The sequence below is a fragment of the Strongylocentrotus purpuratus genome, unplaced genomic scaffold (genome assembly GCF_000002235.5).
Source record: "Strongylocentrotus purpuratus isolate Spur 01 unplaced genomic scaffold, Spur_5.0 spur5_scaffold_2, whole genome shotgun sequence".
NCBI lineage: Eukaryota > Metazoa > Echinodermata > Echinoidea > Camarodonta > Strongylocentrotidae > Strongylocentrotus > Strongylocentrotus purpuratus.
The window spans coordinates 20,634,329-20,656,569 of record NW_022145605.1 but is presented as its reverse complement, the minus strand read 5'-3'; the positions used below and the strand labels follow the sequence as shown (position 1 = coordinate 20,656,569).

Sequence of the window (22,241 nt, the reverse complement as noted above, 5' to 3'; positions counted from 1 at the left end):
TCTGCTTTACTTTCGTAGTAGCTAAAATCGGCGAGGCAAAATCTAGATTGCATATGCTACGTAAATTGCTTTGCAGGGGCGGATCTAGCTTTTTGACAAGGGCAAGGGGGGCTTTAATTGACCCAGTGGCGGATCCAGGATTTTTTTTAAATCGCGCCGTTTTACTTTTTTTTCTCACTTGGCCGCCCAAGGGGGGCCGGGGGGGTGGAGGGTTTAAACCGCCGACCCCCGCCCCTAGATCCGCCCCTGCATTGGGAATGAAAAAAAAATGGAAGCTCGAAAAGCTACTCTTTCTGGATATTTCATACCTTTTCAATCTGTTCAAAGCCTGATATTTGAACGAGAGAAGGGATAAATGGGATTTTTTTTTTTAAATCGGCTTCATTCAACAACAAAAATCAACTGAGGGAATATAGATAATAACAGGGCATGTGAGTTTAAAGTCTCACCTCCCTGATAATAATAATAATAATAATAGCTAATTCTTATAAAGCGCTTTTCAGGACCGAAGGCCCTCTCAAAGCGCTATACAGATATACATATTATTACCCCGGTCATCGGATTCAGGTTTACCGGCACACAATGTATGCACATTCTCCACTCCCTGGGGAGCATTCCAACCAGGCGTCATTTTTACATAGATATATGCATGCAGGCGCGGATCCAGGATTTCTTAGGGGGGAAGGCCCAAATTTGAAATTATATGCGAGCCAAATATTGGTATAGTATTAATGACTGCTTTGAGAGAAATAGTTGTTTTATTACGCTCAAGGGAAGGTTAGAATTGTGCTATTCCCCGAGGCTTGCCGAGGGGAATAGCCCAATTGTAACCTTCCCGAGACTTTTTTTTTTTTTACTTTTTTTACTTTTTTTAGCCCCCCCCCCCACCCCTCCCCTATCAGTACGCCAGTGCCCCCCCCCCCTCCGATCTACACCTTGTTGGTGGGAAAATTGCAACTGATATCCCTTACCTTTCTTTTCTCTCTTTTAGGTTTGCTGGGGGGGGGGGGGGGTGGGGAGGGGAGGGGAGGGGAGGGGCAAGGTCATTTTGGTCCCCACCCCGCTCCACACATTGTTGGCGGGATTAACCGCAACTGATCTCCGCTTCTTTTCTCCCTTTTCTTTTTTTCCCCCTCTTTTTTGTTTCCTTTTAGCTCTCCTCTTTTCCTTTTCCTTCCTTCTCTCTCTTTTTTTTTTTAGCGGGGACGGGGGGGGGGGGGAGGCTAGGGCCTCCCCCCCGATCCACAACTTGTTGGCGGGAAAATTGCAACTGATATCCCCCCCCCCTTCTTTTCTTTTCTTCTTCCTCTTTTGTCCTTCCCTTTATCTCCACTTTTTCTGTTTTCTTTCCCTTTCCTTCCTTCTCTTTTGTTTTTTGATTTTTTTTTTTTGGGGGGGAGGGGGGAGGCAACAGCCTGGGAGGCAAGTCCTCCCCCCTCTCCTTCTTTCCTCTTTTCTTTTCTCCTTCCTCTTCTTTTTTCCCCTTTCTCTCCTCTTTTCCTTTCCCTTCTTTTCCTTCTCTCTCTCTCTCCTTTTTTTTTTTTTTTTTGCGGGGGGGGGGGGGGGGCAAGGCCCGCTCGCCCCCCCTGGATCCGCGCCTGTATGCATGCTTTTGATAAAGTCGTCTGCTTGGTTCTAAGATGATGGCACATCGATCTCCCCATGCAAGCATTTCCTTGAAATTATGTAAAAGGCAACTAATTTGATGATGTACGCGCGCGTGTACGTGGAAAAGATGCTACTCACAATAGTCGAACAGCTAGCTACCCGCATAAATCCCAGGGATTGATGCCTCTATTTTCAAAAATAATGCAGTTGATTACAATTCCCATAGTATTTCTAATCATGAAATATGGAAAATGTGACTCGCATGAAATTTCAGGGTCAAAATGGTCATAAAGTTGAAAAGATCCCACGCCTTGGCTTATTTGGCAGTTTTAATGTATGTTTCGCACTCCTATCTATCCTCTTCCTTTTCACTGGTACTAGTACTTGGATGCATTTTATCATTAATTAAAAGTGGACTATATCACGGTAAATTTATTGATTAAAAAAAAACAAGTAAAAGAAAGAAAAAAATAAAAATAAACGTATTGACTACAGCCGGAACATTTTTTTCCTACAATATGCTCGCGTGCTTTTCTTCGAACTGACCACTCTTCTGTAACTACAACTTTTTGTGTGTGCAGACTCATGAATAATTAGAACAGAGAGGCTCCCAGAGAGATAAGGGACGCAAATAGTTGAGCAAAGAGTTTAGCTTGAGCAAAGAGCGATCATGTTGCTCACAACGAATTGTCTTTATGTGCTCCTTTTACTACAGATATTTATAGGTGCCAACTTTTCTTTCGAATACCCGGCCGGATGCCCTTCCACATTTGTATAGGTGCCCTTTCCACATTTGTGTAAGTGCCCGCGCCTTGTCACCATTACTCCTGTTATCGCCCCTATAGAAATCTGAGAGATGCCCCTTTAACTTTGACAAGTGCCCTTTTGTGGTATATGGAGGGGTATATATACCATTGTACAAATGTGTATATTTTAGCTTTGAGGTTTTCCTTTGTAGGTACCCATTTATTTCTCCAGAAAGTGTCTTTTTGGTGACGCTCCCCCCCCCCCCCCCCCCGCTTTGGAAGACGCTCCGCCGCCCCTGACCTGCCTAAAACCCATCTGTACAACTAACATTAGGTAATTGATCAACTTAATTCATTTAAGAGCATAAATAATTAATATTAGGTAGGCCTACTATATAGGCAGTGACAGATCCAGGGGGTGGGGGTACCCCCCCCCCCTGGGGAAAAAAAAGTAGGGGAAAAAGAAGGAAAAAAAAAAGGGGGAAAAAAGGAAAAAAAAAGGGGAAAGATTTTTTGTTGTTGAAAAAAAGTGTTCTTTCCCCCCAAGCCACTGAACGACGTAATTTTTCAATTTCCGGGGCAAAACAAAAATGCGGATAGAAAGGGAAAGAGGAAAAAAAGAGAAAGAAGAAACGTAGGGGAAGTTGCGATTTTTCCGCCAACAAAGTGTAGATCGGTTACAAATTACAAAACAAATGCGTTTAAAGTCGAATATTGATGAAGGAATAACAAATTCAGATTTTTCTGCGTACAACAGAAAACCCTAATTATTGTTCTGCTTCTAATGAAGCTAACTTAAAATCAGGGTGGACTTCCCCTCCCTGTATTCAATAATGAGCAGAAAAGTGTAATCTATTCCTTTTTCCATTATACCATTTTTCTTCAACATGTCTCAGCAACAATTTGTTTATATTCTCTCAGCAAAATAAACCAACATTTCAAATATATACAGGGCGTCTATAAAGGTTTTTTTTTGTTAACAAAACTTTAAAAAGTTACGCAAAAACGTTGTTTAAATATAAAGCTAAAATCTGACCAAACGTTGCCTGCCCAAGATATCGATTTGCACAATCATGGATTGTATGTACTAATTCCAATCATGTTTTCACTCCGATGGATTGATTATACTCCTTAGCATATAAAACAAGCTACAATAAACTTCACACCGTTTGGAATAGTAGAATTGTAAACAGGTTACGTTGGGTTCTTGATTATGTGCATGACAATCAAACTTTTCTGATTATCATAATAATTAAAACACCATTTGGAATAGAGTTGTAAGCAGGTAACCTTATGTTCTTGATTAGTGCACGACAATCAAACTTTTCTGATTATCATAATAATTAAAACACCATATGGAATAGAATCGTAAACAGGTAACCTTAGGTTCTTGATTATAACATTGTGCATGACAATCAGACCTTTTTGATTATCATAATAATTAAAACACCATATGGAATAGAATCGTAAACAGGTAACCTTAGTTTCTTGATTATAACATTGTGCATGACAATCAGACCTTTTTGATTATCATAATATTTAAAACACCATATGTAATAGAATCGTGAACAGGTAACCTTAGTTTCTTGATTATGTGCATGCATAACGATAAAAAACTTCATGATTATAATAATATAGGATTTCTCGGTCACTTTCGTAAGTTGGCCACACAAATTCATTTTATGTTCATTCAATTTCGCCGATTCTGTCACCGCAGCTGTTATTTTTCGTTCAAATTCGTTTTTTAGCATTTAATTTCCTAAAACGATCATTCAAAAACATTTCATTTTCATTCGAATTAAAACGTGTTTCTTTTTCGTAAAATTTTCATTCAATTTAAAGCGAGACGATTCGCGATTACGTAATAGCGTCTTCCGTGAATTCAAATTCGTTTCTTTGCATACAGTTTCACACGTTTTGCAGACAAATTAAACATGTAAATCTTACCCAGTATGATCATATATAGAACCCCGCAAGCTTAGTTCCATGCTAAATCCATCTCAAATTGTATGATTTGGTAAGCAACAAACATGTTATTTTGTCCTCACTATGGGTGTACAATACATGTATATGTATACCCACTAAATCATCACTATTTAGGAACTGAACGATCATGTGTTAACCCTTTACCTACTGGAACCGGGTGGCTACTGTATTGAGCCTATGGAAATAAGAAATTTCAGTGGCCAATGGGTTAAGTAGATAAAAACCTAGCCACATCAATATAGAATTAGCATGGAACTAAGCAAGAGTGTCTTTTTATGAATATGCAATGATATAAGTGCATGTAAAGTGTATGTTTACAAACTACGGTTGTATTTATTGGAGTGGCGTACCGTAATGGTGGGGGAGGGGGTATCAATACTCTATACATTGATTTATTTTAAATGTTTTGTTTTGTTTTGTTTTTGATAATTTATTCGATGTTCGTAATCTCTTTGAAGCCATTTATATTTGTGTAAATTATATTTAGTCTGTATTGAACATGTTAAGAACAATCAATGAGTATCAGTTCAATCACAATCATAATCACATCAAAATCTGAATCACCATCACACTGAATCACAATCACGATCGTGATCACAGTCACAACTACCATCTCAGTCACAATCGTAATCACCATCTCAATTACAATCATGATCACGCTACACAATCATCAATGAGTTTGATACATTGTTGTCTCACTGTGCGCACATCTCAATAACTCATGTCATGTGGACATAAACTAAAGAATACACGTATACAATCTGATATCTTGTTTTGTTTATATATATTTTAATGATCATAATTACATCATGCATGACATTATCATGTTCGTCTACGTAATATATATCACTTCCAAAAGACGACCGAGTACGATAAAGTCAGTGACGAGAACATCAGTAAGATGATGTCCAATCTTATATATATACAGTTGTTTAATCCTCTACATGTTGACGGGCAAGACATCTAGGCATGTTATATAACTCATTTGTTTAATTTAGATGAGAAACATGTGCATATACCATGTTTACCATAGGTTTGTAAAGATAGGCGAATATGAATGAAAACTTTGTTATTTAGAATGACCCAAAGTGAAATTGAATGGTACGGACGTCCGATTTGCCATTGTTGACGAAAATGAATGCAAACTGCGCATTTGTAAGCGGTTGTTAAATTGAATGAAACAAGTGCTAAATCCATTGACCGAATAAGTAAATAAAATGAAAAGAGTGTTATTTAGAATGAAATTTACACGCCGGCAGCTTTATGTCGCGAATTTGAATGAACTTTGTATCAAAACGAATGAAAAGCTTACGAAAGTGACCGAGAAATCCTATACTAAAAACATCTTTTTAGGTGCTCTTCAAAAAAAAAAAGATTAGAGATAAATGAGGTAAAAGTAATTATAGTTGTACAGGTGCACAGAGAAATTCAAGTCCATTGAATTGAAAGAGTGTATAAGCAGGCTAAGGTATAATGAGAGTATTATGGAAAGCATATTATTTAGGTACTCTAAAATGCAAAGACTCTCCGGAGTCATCCATTTTGCACAATAGGAATTTTAGTTATTTTGTGAAAAATTGTTGGACACCAGTGGTGGATCCAGGGGGGGGGGGGGGGCCTGAGCGAATTATCGGCCGGCACGATTTTCGAATTTTCGGGAGCAAAATGATAAATAAATTAGTGCTCAATACCCCCCCCCCCCCTATGCGAATTATCGGCCGGCTGTTTCGCCGCTAAATATTTTCTCACAAATAGGGCCCCCTCCCCTGCCGCCGGCTGGATCCGCCCCTGTATATAGGTGCATTGTCCTAAAATTGTCGCCTATAATTATATTCTACGATTGAACAAAATTCGATGGCGGCTCGTATGTCTCAGGCTTTTCAACATGAATGTAATTTCAATGCAGTTGCCTTGAGTTTGAAAACTAATGATTGTCTAAACTTTTATAATACTAAACAAAGGGCAATTACCGTGGCATGCTATGAAGTTTAAATGGGCATGTGGTTTAAAAAATGATAGGTCGCTGATGGAATTAAATACCTGTTTTAGCTGTTGCCATGGTAGTTTAAAGGAGCAAATGATGTAGTGTAAAACTTAAAGCATACTAATAGAGAAGGTACAGATAGCCTTGAAAACGGGCACGACTAACAATTCTAAAAGGGACACAGTTCGTTCTTATTACTTTGGGGGCATTGCGTACCTTGCCCCCCTCCCCGGCTAATGTAGAAAAAAAATGTGTTACTATACTCAAAGCTACTCCGACTCTTTAAAAAACTAGATATTATGGGTCTTTAGATGACCGCAAAAGGGTACAATTTGTAACCGCCAATGGAAAATAGGTAAACAGGGACACCTAATATTTTACGAAGAAAAAGGGGCACTTATCGAAGTAAAACACTTTGCCTCTCTATGGCCCCACGGAGCACCGCCTTTGGCTTAGACTGTAAAATACTTCATAATTTGCTTACTATTAAAAAAAAACATAAACTCTGAGTCCACCCTAATAATAAGCTGGTATATATCGATAATCAGAAAAAAACAACTGAAAAAAAACATGAAAAACACTGCTAAAATGGATCTATTTCGGCTTTCAGGGAAAATGTACCGAGCGGCCATTTTGAGCGACCATTTTGAAGAAAAAAAATGGGCCCCCTTCTTCCTATTTTTCAAAAAAACAGGACGCTAAACATTTTAAAATTTGTATTTGGCCTTACAAGAAGTGGGTTATTGATGTAGACAAATGCTCATGTAGGCCTACCCTTTACAGCTCATTGTATGTATGTTATTACCAAAGAAGAGAAAAAGCCAGTCAGTAACTCAATAGTGTCTGACAGTGAAGTCTATGAAGTAAACGGGTTTCCTTGCATAATTTGAATATTATAGACACTGCTAACGTTTAAATTTTACAGATAGGACATACATGACATATTCATAATTTCTGCAAAGTTCTGCAGAATTTGATGTTGGCTGCAAAAGGGAAATAGTATCTTAATAGGATGCGTTTATGGCTAGACAATTTTTGTAGGGAAAATAGAAATTTCTGATTACATTTTTTTTTTAGTACAGAGCAAATTGGAGGGGACCTCGCAAGAAACGTCACAGAGTTGCCAATTTTTTTAATGATCTCAACTTTAAAAAATCACAACTTTCTTATTCTTAATTAATTGCATTTTGCTCAAACTTCAACTGACCTAGTTGCTCCTTTCATGACTTGTTTCTGCTTCTAGTCTGTGTGGACACTAGGTGTGACCTTTAGTCTCTACTAGTTTTCCCCTGAAACTAATCAAAAACATTAAAGGGCAAGTCCAATCCAAAATACATTATTTTCAATAGTAGCAGAAAAATCTGACCGTTTTAATCAAAAGAAGTTTGAGCAAAATCGGATACTAATAAGAAAGTTATGAATTTTTAATGACATCGGACATGCCAAACTTTGGATGTCACAAAACAAAATGGCAACTTACTCAAGGAGTCTATATGACGGCATTGCCTCCCTAAAAAATGTTATTTCCTAACAACAGCATCCAAGTTATATTGAATGTAATATGGTTTTGTGTGGATGCACTAATTTGTTTTCAGTAGAAGAGCACTTTTTTTGTGTGTCTCGAAATTTGAAAATTTGGCCGGTCGATATATATATATATTTTTTTAATTATCAAAAAAAAAAAAAAAAAAAAGTGGGGGGGGGGGGGGGGGGGGGGGGGGGGGGGGGGGAGGGGTTCCCCCAAAACACACACACATAAAAAAAAAGTTTGCTATATGTATATATATATATAACCTTCCCCCCCCCCCCCCCCCCCCCCCTGCGTACGCGCTTGAATTGGTGCAGTTCATCATAATATATACATGTATTCTTCAATGTTTACCCTCGCAGACCTAGCTTACAAAATTTCTAGTTGCTCATGCAGTTATAATTAAAATCATGCAGTGCACAAATATAAGAGCTGCATGGTGAAATGTCTTCAAAAATACAGATATATATATATATATATATATATATATATATATATATATATATATATAGACTATATATATATATATAGCACAGGTCAACACAATTGCCTATGCTTCCCTCCTACTTAAAAAAACTTGTCTACCCCACTGTATGGGGTATAATTAGAAATTACATAATTTTACAATAAATTTCAGAATTTCTTTGCGATGAAACAAAAATAAACGTATGGCGTTCTATATTCATTTTTTGTATGTAACACGCGCTGAGTTTGGTATGTAACACGTGTATGCTCGATCCAGGGCAGCGTCTCATAATACCGAGGCCTTGCAATAGCGCAGCATGATGTGCATATTAATGCTCTGCATGATGTGCATATTAATGCTCTGATCGTGATCATCATCATTCAGAGACAACTTGGCTTGGGCTACTTTCTAACTGTAACTTGTAACTTGTAAGTAAGTTAACTACAGTGTAACTGTGAATCATCATTTAAATTATGTAATTAGATATAGAGTCTAGACATAAATAACCATCTGGTACGGGCATTTTTTAAAATTAAAACTGACATTTGTCGATCACCAGCCTTGAAGTTGAAGCAGACTTACTAACTCCAGCCTTCCAGGATCCAGGAATCTCCGACGCCGACGCGTTGGCGTCGGAGCTTCCTGGAGCTGGAGTCACACTTACACTGGAACTTGGAAGAAAATAAGAAGAACTGACATTTGTCGGCACTAGTCATTCGTCACTAGTCCATTTTCGACCCGTAACTCCGGCGTGGAGATAACCTAGATCTACTAAAACATACCACCCAGGTCGAAATTCCATTAGGATCCGATCCTATTGGACCATCAGAAACCATTAGTAGAGCTATTGGTGTCTAATGGTTTCAATAGGGAAAGTGAAATGATGGACCCACAGAAACCATTAGAAAATATCTATTGGACCAACACAAACCCACAGAAAAATGCTGATGGACCAACAGAAAGCTTCTATTGGACCAGCATCCACCCATGTCTTCTATGGGTTTCTGTTGGTCCATTAGATATTTTCTTCTATGATGGGTTTCTGTTGGTCCATTAGATATTTTCTATGGGTTCCTGTTGGTCCATCAGAGATCTTTCTATGGGTTTCTAATGGTCCCATATTCTGAATTCTCTATTGAAACCAATAGTCCAATGGCTTCTATTGGTAAATCAATAATGATAAATCAAAATCGACGTTAGCAACTGTCCACCAAAAAAAGTATATTCTAATCTCAATTGCATTAACTCCATAGATCACTTGAAGTGAGGTTAAAAAATACCTTTATTTTAATTAAAGTCTTGTACTATTCTATATAATAAACATACATGAATTGTTTCTTGGTTAGTAATCATAATCAATATATCTATTGCTAAAACGTAAATGTAATTGTAACATGATTAAACAAATAATCTATAGGTCATTAGTTGCCGAAAGAAAATAAAAATCACAAAATTGATGTACATTGTCATAAGTTGCTTAACAAATTATGACAAATGTAATTTTCTGTAAACACGTATAAAGTAATCATGAATATGCATGAGATAGATTTAGCTGTTGGTTTCTATTGGTTTCTATTGGACCTATTGGTTTCTATTGGTCCCATTAGGTTCTATTGGTCTCATTGGTTTTCTATTGGTCCTATTGGTCCTATCATTTCTATTGGTTTCTATTGGTTTCTATTGGTCTTATTGGTTTCTATTGGTCCTATCGGTTTCTATTGGTCCTATTGGTTTCTATGGGTTCTATGGGTGCTATTGGTTTCTATTGGTTTCTGATGGTTTGAATGGTCTCTATTGGATTCAATTCTATGGGTCCAACAGAAACCAATAGACTCCAACAGAAACCATTAGAGACCAATAGAATTTTTCTAATGCCATGGTCTCTATTGGTCTCTATGGGATTTTCGACCTGGGCAATCAACTATATCTAGGCTACATCAATTGTATAAATATGGTCATGATTTTAAAAGTCGTTATGCTTACCTGTTCCGTGTCAATTTTCTTTTCTCTTTTAGTCTTTCTGAGTATTTCTCCTGAAAATGGAAGACATTATTATCTAATATCTATACATCTTCTCACAGGTTTTTGTCTGTCACGGGAGTCTAAACCACTGCACAATTTACAATACCTTACCAGCGAAGGGATGCGGGCCGGGCGGGTGCGTGAAGTTAATAATCATGATAATGTGAATTACTTACATGAATTTAATAAGGATCTGAGATTACAGCCGAACCCCTTTGTCAGTATACGGTATTCAATTGTATTCTAATTGTGCAGCCCAGCGGTTTACCTAGACCGTACATTTCTGTCTCTTTTGTTTGTTAGCCTAATATTTGGTTAGGGTCGGCTCCTCTCTTTAGAGACAGAAGCCAACCATAGGGTCTGCTCAGACTGCTCTGCAAACTTTGGTGGCACGGTCATGCCACAAAACTTCGGACTATATAGACCTCTAAGTAAAATGTCACTTTAGCGGATTCATATTTATTCTCAAAAGTTGGGCCTAGACTAACATGGGTTCTACTTACCAGATTGACTATATGATGCCTTCAAGGGTCTTTTTTCTGGATTTTCTTTGTCAAAATTGAACTCTGTGTTGAAATTCTTGCAGCCGTATTTTAAACTGTTAGTGTGCATGAAGGAAGATGACATCATCCATTGACAGTAACAGTTTAAAATATGAATATTATATTTTAATATGCAACCCCTGTAGGGAAACAAATTTATTCCATCATCAATAACTAAGCACTATTAGGAAATTTTATGTACGGATCGAAGTGTAGAGACACTTGCAACATAAGTCACAGTGCTGCCAATTTGTGTTTCACTAATGACAACTTAAAAAATGCATAACTTTCCTATTTTTTAATCAGATATTGGTCAAACTCCTTCACTAATTTGTTTCTCTCATTTTTCTGCTTTTATTACAACCAACTTAATATCAGGGTGGATTTCCTCTTTAATTCTAGTACTACCGCAACCCTTAATTACCCTACGCTTCGATCGTCCACATACATAAATCCTATTATTGATGAGGAATTCAAAAAAGTAAACCGACATCTCAACCTCATTGGCATAATGGGGCATCATTGTAAGTGGAATAATCAGGCTTTTTAATGACACCGACCAAGTATGATAATATAAGACCAAGAAGGAAATCAATGCTCAAACATGATTTGCTGACTTTTGTGTGCGTTTAGAATTAGATCTACATCCAGGATAGGACCTGTATAAAATGATGTACAGAGTGAGTCAAAAAAAAGTTTACACCTAGAAAATTGCTAATTATTTTTAAAATCATCTAGGAACAGTAAATAATTATATATCTTATGAAAGAGTGTTTTATCCCAAATCATTTGGTACCATTTTTGTGTGGTATGTATTCACGCTTAGATGAACAGGAGGCATTGTTTGCGAGAGTGCAAAAATCGACTTGCGCCAAAGTTGCTTATGCCTTTGCAATGCATTTTATTTGATACATTCATTTCATTCTATCACTTCGCTAATCCCAACATGATACATACTGTAGGCATCACTTTGGCGCAAGTCGATTTTTGCACTCTTGCAAACAATGCCTCCTGTTCATTCAAGCGTGAACACATACCACACAAAAATGGTATCAAATGATTTGGGATAAAACACTCTCTCATAAGATGTATAATAAATTACCGCTCATAGATTATTTTAAAAATAATTAGCAATTTTCTAGGTGTAAACTTTTTTTTGACTCACACAGTATTATCAATTTGATTTCGTAATTTTTTTTTCTAGATTTTCACCAGCTTGCATAAAACAATATAAGATCAATTTGATTTCTTAACTTTTTTTTCCAGATTGCCACCACCAGCTTGATAAATCATCATGTCAAATCTTGAGGAGACAATGAAAATCTTTCAAAAAGCAGATGCTGTTTGCTTCGATGTTGATAGCACTCTCATACAGGATGAATCAATAGATGATCTTGCCAAGTTCTGTGGGGTTGGTGATGAAGTCCAAGAACTGTAAGTACATGTACATAAAACCATCCTCAAAAATCCCATCCCCAAACGAGAAGGTTGAGTTCTGGGAAAGGTGAAAGTTAATATGGGAGCCTTTCATTCTCAAGCTAGCTTTCCAGGAGAAAGTATGGCTGTCTACATTAAAGATAATTTTTTATTTGTAGCATATCACAAAATGATGATGGTGATCGATGATGAATTATGGTGATAATGGTGACAGTGATGATGATGGTGATCGATGATGAATTGTGGTGATGATGGTGATAGTGATGATGATGGTGATCGATGATGAATTGTGGTGGGGATGGTGACAGTGATGATGATGGTGATCGATGATGAATTGTGGTGATGATGGTGATCGATGATGAATTGTGGTGATGATGGTGACAGTGAGGATGATGGTGATCAATGATGAATTGTGGTGATGATGGTGACAGTGAGGATGATGGTGATCGATGATGAATTATGGTGATAATGGTGACAGTGATGATGATGGTGATCGATGATGAATTGGGGTGATGATGGTGACAGTGAGGATGATGGTGATCGATGATGAATTGTGGTGATGATGGTGATCGATGATGAATTGTGGTGATGATGGTGACAGTGATGATGATGGTGATCGATGATGAATTGTGGTGATGATGGTGATCAATGATGATGATGGTGATCGATGATGAATTGTGGTGATGATGGTGACAGTGAGGATGATGGTGATCGATGATGAATTATGGTGATAATGGTGACAGTGATGATGATGGTGATCGATGATGAATTATGGTGATGATGGTGACAGTGATGATGATGGTAATCGATGATGAATTGTGGTGGGGATGGTGACAGTGATGATGATGGTGATCAATGATGAATTGTGGTGATGATGGTGACAGTGATGATGATGGTAATCGATGATGAATTGTGGTGGGGATGGTGACAGTGATGATGATGGTGATCAATGATGAATTGTGATGATGATGGTGACAGTGATGATGATGGTAATCGATGATGAATTATGGTGATGATGGTGACAGTGATGATGATGGTGATCAATGATGAATTGTGGTGATGATGGTGACAGTGAGGATGATGGTGATCGATGATGAATTGTGGTGATGATGGTGACAGTGATGATGATGGTGATCGATGATGAATTGTGATGATGATGGTGACAGTGATGATGATGGTGATCGATGATGAATTGTGGTGATGATGGTGACAGTGAGGATGATGGTGATCAATGATGAATTGTGGTGATGATGGTGACAGTGAGGATGATGGTGATTGATGATGAATTGTGGTGATGATGGTGACAGTGATGATGATGGTGATCGATGATGAATTGTGGTGATGATGGTGACAGTGAGGATGATGGTGATGATGATCGATGATGAATTGTGGTGATGATGGTGACAGTGAGGATGATGGTGATCGATAATGAATTGTGGTGATGATGGTGACAGTGATGATGTTGGTGACAGTGATGATGATGGTGGTCGATGATGAATTGTGATGATGATGGTGATGGTGATGATGACGATAATGATCATAATGATAATGAGTGTACTAGCCTGTACTATTATTTTTATCGTATTATTATGATTGTTATTATTATCAGAACCAGACAGGCTATGGGAGGTCAGAAGAGCTACAAAGAATCCTTGGAAGCCCGACTTGACCTGATCAAACCTAGTAAATCAACCATGGAGAGGTTTATCACGCAAACTCCAATCAAATTCACTAAAGGAATAACGTAAGTTGATTTTTTTCCCCAAGCTAATGTCACCATCAGAGCGAGCAAAAGTGAAATCTTTCAAAAACTTATATTGACTGTTTAGTGTTCATCATTTTTTAACATTGAAATACCAAACACAACAAACTCTCAGGCAGACTCAGAGTGATTCCATTAATTACAATAAAACCCGAACACTAACGACATGAAATCTATTTCATCTAGGAGTTATGATAATATGACAAGATAATGTGATCAACCAAAAATTGTTGACTGAGCAATGGGTAGGGGTTTGCTGGCTTTTGAGCACCCTTGTGTACAAAAGAGTGAATTAAAGTGTACCAATTCCCTTAAAAAAAAAAAAAATTGTTTATAAAGTCAACCATGCCCCAAAAATTTACCTTGCATTCGTGATGGAAAATATATTTATTTCTGATTTTTGTCAGTACTGAGCTGAGCAAATGGAAGGGGAGCCCACAAGATATGTCATAAGAGTTGCAATTTTGTGTTTAACTGATGCACCCTCGACAATTCATAACTTTCTTATATTAAATCAGAATTAGTTCAAACTTTCAATGCCCTGTTCCTCTCATTTTCTTCTTCTATTAAAAACCAACTTACTATCAGGGTGGACTTCCCCTTTAAGGAATTCAAGGAATTCAAGGAAAAAAGAGAAAATATAAAAACCCTGCGCATAGAACCCAATCTATATTTGTGCATATGGATGCATCAGTATTTAAACTTGTAATATCTCTTTATAAAAATAATATTTTGAGCTCATATCTGTAATATACATGTAGTATAGCAATGTTAAAGCCCTTTCATACAGAGCTAATTATTTGTTGATGATTAGTACATTTTAAAATCAGAACTTCGCATCTCTCCAGGTTTGTCCTCTTTATATTGGTTGCCTGTGAAATTCCACATTGTTTTTAAATTATTATTGTTCCAGACTACAATGTTAATCTGTTGATGCCTTATACATTGTAATCCTCCCAGATGCTTAACCTTACGTTAACTGGGGGGGGGGGGGGGGGGGGTCAATTTGACCCCCCCCCCCCCCTGTAGAAATTTCGTGACTACTCTAAAACCGCGGCAGATATGAAATTTTCCTTTCACAACTTTTTCCTTTCGAGTCTTACGCATCTTTTAAAACAATTTTTTTTTTAAATCGGACGTATAGTTACAAAGTCACATGACATTTTGTTGTTAAATGTCAGCCTGAAAATCGCTCATTTTTGAGATTTGTGTACAAAACATATGGAAATGTCATTTTTCCTAAAAAGAGATAAAACATTGGTTATTTAGTCTTCTTTAAAGTTTGGGTGTTTGTTTTTAGGTCAAAATAGATGAATTGTAGTTATAAATGAAATAAAACAACAAAAACAATAAAATACATATGTTAAAAAACAATGAAATACATAAGAAATTATCAAAACAAGAGGTAACATAAGGAATAACCTGGCTCTTCCAATTTTTTGTGTTGTGTCATTATTCCAAACTGTCTAACAAATATATGTAGAGAAAAAGAATGCTTAAATATGAATAATGTATGATTTATGGGCAAAAATGTGAATTGTATGACCTTATTTGCATAAATTACCATAAATATGCAAATGAGTGAATTTTTCAAAAAATTGAAATTACTATAGTATTCTATACACTTTAATTGACCTGTATGCAAATTTTTGCGGCGATCGGCAGTGAAACGGCCGAGATCTTGGGTGGGGGGGGGGGGGGTCAAATTGACCCCCCTCCCCCCATATAAAACCTGGTCTGAAATAGCCCAGTTAAAATAGGGTTAAGATCATCAAATTCTAACTAAGATTTCATAGTCTGGAACAGTCATTTGTCCAGGCTGGACCTTACCTATGGAATTAGTTGCCACAAGACATTTGTAATATTTCAAGTGTTTATAAAAAGCCCTCGAAACTGATCTTTTGAAAATTGCTTTCCAGTAGATCTACTTGTAGTAATTTCTAACTTGTCTCACTTTTGTGAATTTTCAGGTTTCTTGTGGATTCCACCATCATTATTCCTGTGGAGTTGGCACATTTATAAATGCTCTATGTTATTATTATTATTATTATTATTATTATTTGTGTAGGAGTCTAGTGAGCAAAATGCAGGAGCGAGGGACAGCCATCTATCTGGTGACGGGTGGGTTCACCTGTATAGTTAGAAGCTTTGCAAAGGAGCTCAACATTCCAGTAGAGAATATCTATGCCAATAAACTCCTCTTTGATTATGATGGTGAGTATATAGGAATAATGGGGGGGGGGGGGTCGTTTTGCATGGAGTTGAAGAATGTTTACCTGCAAAAGGTGAGAAATTTTCACCAAGGAATTTGACATTCCAGCTGAAAACATCTATGCTACTAAGCTCCTATTTTTATTATGATGGTGAGTGCTTGGAGATAATAAGGGGGCAAGGAGGGAGGAACATTGATTACCGTAGGTTTATGTTTACCAGCGAATCAAAGAATTTTGTTCTATGACAGATATTAGTTTCAGTTCTACGACACATGCTCCAGCAACAATTTGGCTCCATGGGCAATAAATAGTATAACTACCGCTACGGTAACCAAATTGCTGACTTTAACGCTAGACTAAAATCTTACATAACCCTAATCTTGGCCCCAACCCTAACCTGGTGCTCTAAACCTAGACCAAGCCTAAGATTTCATTGCATCTCCTATCCTAGCCCTATATCTTTAAAGAAATAAACGCTGCAGTACTTGTTGCAGAAGCAAATATGAGGAAATCTAATTTTTGTATGATTCTGTGAAATTTTATTTTCTGTCATGATCTGGGAGTCGGACTGGGACCCATTTCACAAAGCCTTTTTTTCAATGGCAAATGACAAAAATCAGTGACAAATCTGCTGATATCCAATTAAGAAGCAAGGATTTCACTAGCTTATCAACAAAATCTGTCGTTTGTCACTGATGACAAGTTTTGTGAAATGGGGCCGGTCTCAATTTTTTTTATATAATTTACAATACTAAGATAGAATGGAGTGATAAAATGATATATATCAGATATGGCAACAATTTTACCTTTCTTATCTCATGTACATGTATCAATTTTAAAGTGATTCTCTTACGTTTATCCCATAGGGGATTATGGGGGCTTTGATGAGTCTGAACCTACATGCAGTACAGGAGGTAAACCTAAAGTCATGGCCATCTTAAAGGAGAAGTTTGGCTATCAACGGCTTGTCATGATAGGAGATGGAGCAACCGACATGGAAGCTTGCCCTCCAGCTGTGAGTATACGTTCATGTGCATTCAGTATTATAATAACAACAACAACAACTACGGCAATAACAATAACATCAATGGCAATAACAACAACATCAATGGCAATATCATCAACAACATCAATGGCAATAACAACAACATCATTGGCAATAACAACAACATCAATGGTAATATCAACAACATCAATTGCAATAACAACAATGACATCAATGGCAATAACAACAACATCAATGGCAATATCAACAACATCAATGGCAATAACAACAACATCAATGGCAATATCAACAACATCATCAATGGCAATAACAACAACATCAATGGCAATATCAACAACATCAATGGCAATAACAACAACATCAATGGCAATAACAACAACATCAATGGCAATATCAACAACATCATTGGCAATAACAACAACATCAATGGCAATAACAATAATGTCAACAACAACCATACAACCACCAACAACAACCCCACCATTGCCAACACAAGCACCACCACCACCAAGAAGAAGAAGAAGAAGAAGAAGAAGAACAACAACAACAACAACAGCATAAAAAACGAGAGCAACACTATCACTGCCACACTCATCACCATGGCCACAATAACCACCCCAACCACAACCACAACCAAAAAGAAGCAGAAAAATAAACAACAGCAACATCAACACCACCAAGAAGAAAAAGAAGAAGAACAACAGCAATAACTGAACACCAACAACAAGAACAAGAACACCATCACCACCACTACCAACACCAACACCATCAACACCCATAAACTAGCCAATTGCCTGTTCTAGATGATTGGGCCTTTTATGACAGTATTGTTGAAATTGTGGGTATTACATGCCTTTCAGACAAAGATGAAGATGAATCAGATAAAAATGATAATAATAGGCATTTCTATAGCGCCATCTATCTAGAATTTCTATTCTGAGGTGCATTTATTATTACCCTGGCTTTAGCCTAGCTGTCATTACAGTGCTCTAGCATTTCAAGGAATTAATTCCTGCCAGGTATCCATTTACCTCACCTGGGTCGAGTGTGGCAAATGAAGATTAATGCCTTGCCAAAGGACATTAGTGCCGTATCAGGGATCGAACCACGACCTTTGAATTTCAAGTCAAGTGCTCAAACAACTCGACTACGTCACTGCATCAATGTTGAAGTCGCTCAGTTGGTAGTCGTGTGACTCGTGTGAAGTCACCATGACTTGCAGTTGATTTTGTTGGCTTTAATACGTCTTAATACAATTCATATAAACATTTAGGACCTCTAAAATTGAGAAGAATTCAATGAAAGGAAACATCACCCCAAGAAATATCTTGAGTTATTCTGAACAGTATATTGCATTCTCGTCAATTAATCTACAAGACTTCCCACCATTTTCCTGATAATGTGACGTACATATATCATTGCAACTGTGTACAAAGAACAAACTTGCGATTGATTGGAGTATCCGAATCAATCACAACTCTTACAAGACGGGGGCCTGGTCTTATTTAAAAGAAAGTGTATTGAAAATCATGGCATCTTTGTTAATTTTTTAACAAAGTGTAAAAAGAACAAACTTGCGATTGGTTGGAGTATCCGAATCAATCGCAACTCTTACAAGACGGGGGTCCTGGCCTTATTTAAAAGAAAGTGTGTTGAAAATCATGGCATCTTTGTTAATTTTTTTTCCTTCTCATTTAGGATGCCTTTATTGGATTTGGAGGGAATCAGATCCGCTCCAAGGTACAGGAAGGAGCGCAGTGGTTTGTGACTGACTTCCAGGAACTCATCACCGTATTGGACGCATGACATTAGTATACAAATATACACTGCCTTGAGAGGTTCTGGTTAAAACTATGCGCAAGAGGTGACTCCAATAGTACTATTTGCTGAGGGGCGCAGCCCCGAAGCAAATGGTACTTTTGGAGTCACCGAGGCCCATAGTTTAACCAGTACCTCGAATGGAAGGCATGGTATATTTGTTTTATATCCTGCATCAAAAATTTATATTAAAAAAAAAAAAAAAAAAAAAAAAAAAAAACATTTTTGGGAAAAAAAAATTTAGAACAAAAAAAAATGTCAATTTTTATCTAAAATGATTTAAAATATTTTGTTTTCATTGAATTAAGATTTGAAAAAAATAATTGATTCAATTAAAAAAAAAAAAAAAAAAAAAAAAAAAATTCAACTCCCAAATAGTAAACCAAAATAGTACTCTCATATAGTACTTTCTAAAAATAGCTCAAATATTTTTGGTCATGTGACGAGCTCTCAACCAATCAGAAGCCAACAAATTTTTGATGCAGGATATAATAAACATTATTAGCATGTTCAGTTCAGACCAGAGGAAATTGATACGAAACTCGTTTAAATAAACGTTGTATAAAGAATATATTTTTTTGAAAGTATGCTCAATCGTGAATATTGCTAGAAGTTTCTTCATATGACGTTTCTTTTTACGACATTCAGACTACACAAAAATAATGTTTTCATTGTATGAACTCTGGCAATCTGAACTAGAAGGGAGGAGGGGGGGGGGGGGTGATAGAAACACCTTGTACAAATATGCATGAACTGCTGCAAAATTAAAACCTACCAACCGTTTTGTAAGATACCGTACACATGGGTCTGTTACCACTCACAATTTGAGACTAGAAACTTTTTTGAAATTTCATCGTCCCGACATATTGAGGTAAAATAAGTAAACTACAACACACTGAATGTTTGCTGTTTGCAAAAGTTTCTTGTCGCGTAAATAATTCACTTTTAGGTTGTGAAACTTTTTGGTTTTGTATTACTCTAACAATTAAACTCGCTCTCACATTCAGGCTTCAGTCATGAAAAGTGACTAAGAAACAAAGACTAAAATGACTAATACAAATTCATTTGTACTTTATTTTTTTGTTGAAAAATTACACTTTTCATATACAAGTATGTGTAATTATGCCATACAACTTATAAATTCATGTAATTCTCTGTCAGTTTGCAAAAAAAGTATAATACACACCATGTAATATCAATTAAAAATAGGCAGTTTTAGTACCGGTAGATATGGTAGAAACTACTTCATAGTTTTATATGGTCAACTTGTGCATAGTTGAAAAAGTTTTTTTTTGGAAGAATTTTACTGAAAAAGTTGGGGACACTTTCAATTTATACAGAATCCAATATGTATACATAAATAAAATAAAAAGCTTTTAAAAAAAGGATTCTGAGAGAAAATGTGTAATTGCTCAGAAATAAGTGCATACAAAGACATTCCATGACAATATCGGGTTAATATCCAGGCAATGTACGTTGTCTACTCGTTTTAACAATTAAAGACAATTCCACAATGTCTTGAGCAGAGCCTGATTTTGTCAGTTTCTGGTTGTGTCATTAAAAAAAAAAGGCCATTTGACTGCAGTCTCTGACTCTATGTATAGTCTCATAGCTCAGACCCTCTGTTAAGAATTTTTAAGGTTTTTTTTAAAACCGTTTTTTAGAAGAAAAAAAATATTAAAGCATTCAAAACTGAGAAATATCATCCCAAAGAGAGAGAGAGAAAGAAAAAAAAAAGATTTCCAACCAACCGACCCATGTTTTGTCACCTAAAGGGCAATACAACATCTTTTTTTTTAGTCTGATGAATGACAAGGGTTTCATCATCGTCACTTAGCAACCGTTTATCTCACACTGTGGGGTTGGACCTTTTCATTTCCCTTTCAGGGTTTGCAAGGTCTACCATGGGGCTTGAGCCTGCAACCTGGGACCCGTTTCACAAAGCCTTTTTTCAATGACAAATCTGCTTATAAGCAATCAGAAGCAAGGATTTCAGTAGCTTACAACAAAAACTGTCATTTGTAACTGATGACAATTTTTGTGAAACGGGGCCCAGGAAGTTCATTGCTCTTTGATGCCAATGGCCTTTTTATTTGTTTGTCTAATTGCAGAGAATTTTGTCAAATTTGCATTAAATTCTCAGGGTGTGCAGCTTACAGCAAATACTTGATCTTTTGTTGACATTTAACTGGATTTAAATTAGGCCCTGTTTCATATTTTCTATAATCGATATCAAGTTGCAATAACTGTTATAAGCAATCAAATCAAATCAAATTTGTCATAGAAATGTGGCATTTGCTATTGATAACATGTTTAATGAAACGGTCCTTGGACCATGACATACAATTATTAAATGACGATTCAAATGATTTCAAACTATCTTCTCCTTCATTTTCTTTTTTTATTATGTCATGAAAGTAGAGCATTAACTTTCAAGTTGAGAGAGTCCATAACTTTCACATGAAAGAAAATACAGAATATTTTTATTTTGGCTAATTTGTAATGTGGCTAAATGTACAAATCTCTTGTGTATTCACTCCTCTTTTCTTCATTAGTTCATAGGATGTATTTAATCACGAAAATAGAAAATAAACAAATACAAAATGAAAAACACACACCTTAGTCTAATCAACTCTCATCAAGGCACGTAAAGTTGGTTCGGTGATATGTGAGAAAACATTGGTATGAAAGAACAAACAAAAAAACTAATCAACTTTTTCCTTGGTTCAAAGATGCCAAGTTCTGGGCAGAGTTAGTACATGTCCAATGATTTATGGAGTGACGAATGTCAACCTCATTTCATAAATGTCATAATTCTGTTAAAAATGAACAACAGAAATCCTGTCACAATGAAATCAATATATCTGTTTCATTTTATTTTTTATTTAGTTCAATCATTTTCTTACAGTATTGCAGTTATTAATGAAATATACAGCAATGACAGTGACGCTTGGTAAAACATAAGATTAAAATTTACCTAGGTGTATGTACTACATACAGAGCTATTTGCTGATGGGGGAAAACTTTTTTTTTTTTGAACCACTTTTTAAAAAGGCTCTTAATCTTAATTTTACACACTTTATTTGTTGCTCATGTATAATTAGTGATAACTCGCACTGGCTA

General features: G+C 36.5%; 1 protein-coding gene across 2 annotated transcripts; it reads left to right on the top strand.

Annotated features, from left to right (window-relative positions):
- Positions 1–8,609: 8,609 nt before the first annotated feature.
- LOC115926729 (phosphoserine phosphatase-like) lies at positions 8,610–21,076 on the top strand. Of its 2 annotated transcripts, none has more exons than XM_030991939.1 (7): positions 8,610–8,750; positions 12,149–12,316; positions 13,929–14,063; positions 16,150–16,295; positions 17,161–17,309; positions 18,999–19,113; positions 19,612–21,076. In XM_030991939.1, the coding sequence occupies exons 2-6, from the start codon at positions 12,177–12,179 to the stop codon at positions 19,104–19,106; spliced, it is 678 nt and encodes a 225-aa protein (XP_030847799.1). In that variant the 5' UTR covers positions 8,610–8,750; positions 12,149–12,176; the 3' UTR covers positions 19,107–19,113; positions 19,612–21,076. The 2 variants fall into 2 exon arrangements, with proteins under 2 accessions (XP_030847799.1, XP_030847798.1); XM_030991938.1 differs by having other exon boundaries at positions 8,611–8,746.
- The last annotated feature ends 1,165 nt before the right edge of the window (positions 21,077–22,241 follow it).

Coding starts and splice junctions, on each gene's coding strand:
- LOC115926729 (XM_030991939.1), top strand. CDS start 12,177: ATGTCAAATCTTGAGGAGACAATGAAAATCTTTCAAAAAGCAGATGCT. Junction 14,064..16,149: donor AAATTCACTAAAGGAATAAC/GTAAGTTGATTT, acceptor TTATTTGTGTAG/GAGTCTAGTGAGCAAAATGC. Junction 17,310..18,998: donor TGGAAGCTTGCCCTCCAGCT/GTGAGTATACGT, acceptor CTTCTCATTTAG/GATGCCTTTATTGGATTTGG.